General features: G+C 36.4%; 1 protein-coding gene across 1 annotated transcript; it reads right to left on the bottom strand.

Annotated features, from left to right (window-relative positions):
- Window positions 1-814: 814 nt before the first annotated feature.
- LOC119250301 (nucleophosmin-like) lies at window positions 815-4,510 on the bottom strand. The gene is made up of 2 exons (XM_054697622.1): window positions 4,505-4,510; window positions 815-1,744 (listed from the first exon to the last, which is right to left on the bottom strand). Exons 1-2 carry the CDS (start codon window positions 4,508-4,510, stop codon window positions 830-832), a joined length of 921 nt encoding a protein of 306 aa, XP_054553597.1. The 3' UTR covers window positions 815-829.
- Window positions 4,511-4,785: the final 275 nt, after the last annotated feature.

Below are 4,785 nucleotides of genomic sequence, written 5' to 3'. Positions count from 1 at the left end.
ATCCTGAAGCTAAGCTGTCATGGTCTCTTTTCATCATTCTTCTTGCTTTACTACAGCTGTCACCACTGTGACATATTGATCTTTATAGGCATGAATTGGAATAATCTCATGTAACTCTGGCACCTTAAAATAAACTCTATATTTTAAAAATATTTTATATTTGTAAATGTCAAAATAGGTTTTGGTTAATTGTAGGATGTGTTTATTCCTAGCATGCTTACTATCACCAAGGTATAACAAGTGTTATGGATTCTTTATGAGGTGCTCAAAGAGGAAAAATACCCTCCTGTTACAATCAGAATTCTAAAGATGGTCAACAGAGTTGTAAAACTTTAGTCCTCACCATAGTAAATGGAAAAAAATACATGCATTTATATGAGCATGTGTGATTTAGAAATTAAGGCATGGGGTAGAATGAGTTGGTATTGTTTCTCTCAGGGAGTTTGCTGGTTTGTTGCTATACCTGGAAGTTTTGGATTCTGATGTTGACTTTTTTTATTTTTTTATTTTATTTTTTTACTTTATTAAAATACTGTTTATTTCACATGTATATTTTTGTTTCCCCACCATTTCCATTTGTCTGACCACCATTACTACTATGTCCTATCATAACATTCCATACATACTTAAAACCAAGTAAAGGGTGGAGTTCCATCTTTAAAAACTAAACAGGCATTTTGGACAACACATTCTTGGCAATGAAACCTGTACAACATGTATCAGACACGGTAGGGAAAGTTCTCATTCTGCATTATAAAAAGGACAGCCAGATAGCAACTGTTACAGAAATGAAATAAGACGGAAAAATTTAACAAACTGAACTATTTTCTTAAAGAGATTTCCTCCACTGCCAAAGATCTCGAATAGCCTCCTGATCAGTCATCTGGAAGCAATTCTTCACATAATTGATGAACTTGGCTTCCACTTTGGGAAGAGAACCACCTTTTTCTATACTTGCTTGCATTTTTGCTTTAATGTCTTCTACAGAACTAGGTCCTTTTGGTGTTTGAGGAGTTTTTTCCTGTTTTTTGAAAGATTCTTGACCTTTTGATCTTGGTGTTGATGGTTTTGAGTCTTTTCCATTCTGGTTTGACTTTTGTACATTTTTGGCTGGAGTATCTCGTATAGATTTCTTTACAGGTGCCTTTTCTTCAGCTTCATCATCATCAAAATCATCATCATCATCATCTTCATCGTCATCATCATCGTCATCATCATCATCTTCATCAGCAGCAAGTTTTACTTTTTTCTGTGGAACCTTGCTACCACCTCCAGGTGCAGAACGCTTCCCAGATATACTCAGGAGTTTCACGTCCTCCTCCTCTTCATCTTCTGATTCTGCATCTTTCTCCACAGCTACTAAGTGCTGTCCACTAATATGCACAGGCCCTGAACCACACTTCAACCGTAAGACCACAGGTGGTGTGATTTCAAAGCCCCCAAGGGAAACCGTTGGCTGTACAGACATTTTCAAAGTTGCAAGTGTTACTTTAATAGGATTACCTTCATAATTCGTTGCTTCTGCTTCAACAATGTGTAGTGCACCAGCCCCTAAAATGACCATTCTTAAAGATAACTGGTGCTCATTTTCATCATTATCCACTTTGAAGTGATAATCTTTGTCGGCCTTTAGTTCGCAACCGAAAAGATAGTTCTGGGGCCTCAGAGGGCTCATGTCCATCGAATCTTCCGTGAGGTGGTGGCACGCACTTAGGTGGGAAAGAAGGCGGGCAGAGATAAATGACTACTGTTCTGAGGAACAGCCGCGCAGGATGGAATCACACCAGGGAAAGCTACTTTTTTTATTTTTTTAATGTTTTATTTTATATAATTCTTACATCATTTTCATTTTTGCACAATGTATGCATTTTCCTTTTGGTTATATTCCCCATAAAATTGTATCCCTCCCTTATTTTGACCCTAATCCTTCCTTTCCCTCCCACCCCCGCCATAGTGTGTCTCTAGTTTATAGTTGCTTGTTGATTTTGATTTTTCACTTTGTATTAATTAGTTTTTTCCTGGTCTCTTATTTAGGTTTTCTAAATTCCTGCTATGAGTGAGATCATCCAGTATTTTTCTTTTTCTTTCTGATTTATTTCTCTGAGCATGATCCCTTCTAGTTCCATCCATGTTGCTGCAAACTGCGTGTGTTCACCTTTTTTGATTGCTGAGTAATAGTCCATTGTGTATATGTACCAAATCTTCTTGATCCAGTCATCTGTTTTGGGGCATTTGGGTTGTTTCCATAGCTTAGCTATTGTAAATAGTGCTGCTATAAACATAGGGGTGCAGGTGCCCTTTGGAATTAATGTTTCTGTGTCATTTGGGTAAATACCTAGTAGTGGAATTGCTGGATCAAGTGGAAGCTCTATCTTTAGCAGGTTGAGGAATCTCCACACAGCTCTCCATAGTGGTTGGACCAGTTCACATTCCCACCAGCAGTGCAGGAGAGTTCCTTTTTCTCCATAACCTCGCCAACATTTGTTGTTGCTAGTTTTTTTTAATATGTGCCATTCTCACTGGTGTAAGATGGTATCTCATTGTAGTTTTGATTTGCATTTCCCTGATTACATTTTGTTGAACATTTTTTCATATGCCGATTGGCCATTTGCATTTCCTTTTTTTATTTTCTTTGTTTTTTGTTGAGTCTCATCAGCTCTTTGTGGATTTTTGTGATCAGTCCTTTATCATTAGTGTTGTGTGCAAAAATTTTCTCCCAGTTGGGGGGGTGGGGTTCTCTTTGTTATGGTTATTGTCTCTTTTGCTGTGCAGAAGCTCTTTAATTTGATGTAGCCCCAGCTGTTTATTTTTGCCTTCACTATCACTGCTTTGGGTGATGTGTCTGTAAAGATGTCTTTGAGGTGCATGTCATGTAGTGTTTAGCCTATATTTCCTTCTATGTATTTTATGGTTTCAGGTCTTATGTCTAGTTCTTTAATCCATTTTGAGTTGGTTTTTGTGCATGGTGTGAAGTAGTAGTCAAGCTTCATTCTTTTGCATGTAGCTACACAGTTTTCCCAGCACCATTTATTGAACAAACTTTCTGATGTTGACTTTTTTTTTTTTTTTTTAAATAGAGGCATGTTATTTATTTATTTATTTGTTTGTTTTGTTTATACATGCACTGGGTACAGTCAGAAGCGCGGGAGGGTGAGAGAATTCACCAGAGCCAGAGCAGGGAGCAGAGCAGACAGAAGGACCGAAGTACACTGCTGAGGGGAGCAGCGGGCGGCAGGAGAGGTCTGCGCCCCATGTGGGACCCTCCTCCGGTGGCCGGGGAGCAGCCGGGGATCGAACCGGTGCTGCAGAGGCCGCGGGCAGCTTCGCAACCCAGCGCTCAACCGCTGCGCCACCGGGGAGGCCCCTGATGTTGACTTTTAATGTTTGTTTTGGTAAACTGTTAACATGGTCTATTCTGAATATATTAGAGTCATGGTAGGAATAAACTTTTTATGACAAAAATTCAAGAAACATAAGATTTACTATTCTGTAGCTCATCTAGCAAAGTATTCATCTTCCAAATGTAATGCCAAAGTATGTTTTGTGGGAGGTAGTGGCAGTCTTCCGTGCTTTAAATTTGTATAAGTTACAGATCTCTAGGAGCCCTTATAACTTAATGTGATTCTCACATTCATAATATGGGTAAATTTTTCTAATCTTTTAGGCCTTGCTGCTTTTAAAGATAATGAATTACTTAAGTTTATTAGAAATCATGGCTATTAACAAAATTTACATTATCCTACTTCATGGGGTTTGCCCTAGATCCTGAAAAGTATTATAGGGACCACTTAGAAGATGATAAGAAACATTTTCTTGATATTCCTGTGAAAATTAAGATTAGAATTATTGATTGCTTCCTTTTGTCTAGTTATTTCAGGAATTCATTATTTTAAAGATACAATTACTATTTCATTTTAACAAACGGATAATTTGAGTCTGCTTCCATTTTTGTCTCTATCTTTTAAATTACTCAATTGTCTTATCTCTTCAGAAAATTTCTTTAAGAATTTTTCCTAATCTGAGATTATTGCTTTTTATTTTTCATACTTTTATTTATACAAACCAGCTATTAAAACATTTATGAAATTATCCTAATTATGGAATTAGGTTTCCATATTTTGCTGTTTTATTACCATCATTCACATATCCTAATCCTGGAATTAGGATTCTGTCTTTTTTTGTTGTTGTTGTTATTGTAATCTACTTCCTATACTGGGTAGAAATAAAAGCAAGCAAGTATGTGAAAACATGAATACAAAATGTCACACATTTTTTAAATCATTTGTAAAACTTCATCTAGTGTTTATCCTCTAATCCTTTCATAATTCACTGAATTATTGTTACTTTCCTTTACAGTGATGTTGACATTTATAGCGGTATTCATAACAACTCTGCAGTGTCTTTTAAATTGGTGTCCCCATATCGCTTTTGAAGCATCCCTGACTATTGCAAACATCTCTAAATGCCAGCTTAAAATGTTTCTTTTTCTTCCCAACTCATTTACCCCCATAGCTACTATATCTTTATACAAAATTTGGACAACAATTTCAAAAGACTTACATGTTTACCTTGTGCATAAAACCTAGGGGTAGAATATGTGTTTCATTAACTTAAAACAAGAGTCATTGCTTATTTTAGACACTGATGAAAAGAATTAGTAATATGGGGCTTTCTTCCATTTTTTATGGTTTCTCTATTATTCTTTTTCCTATAAAGCACTATTCTTTATTTTTGGCTTATTAATGAAAGCCCAACATTTGGTATGATGAGCTTTAAGTTCACTTT

The sequence above is a fragment of the Talpa occidentalis genome, unplaced genomic scaffold (genome assembly GCF_014898055.3).
Source record: "Talpa occidentalis isolate TD23 unplaced genomic scaffold, MPIMG_talOcc4v2.1 talOcc4.17, whole genome shotgun sequence".
NCBI classification, from domain to species: Eukaryota; Metazoa; Chordata; class Mammalia; order Eulipotyphla; family Talpidae; genus Talpa; species Talpa occidentalis.
This window is presented reverse-complemented; position numbering and strand designations above follow the sequence as displayed.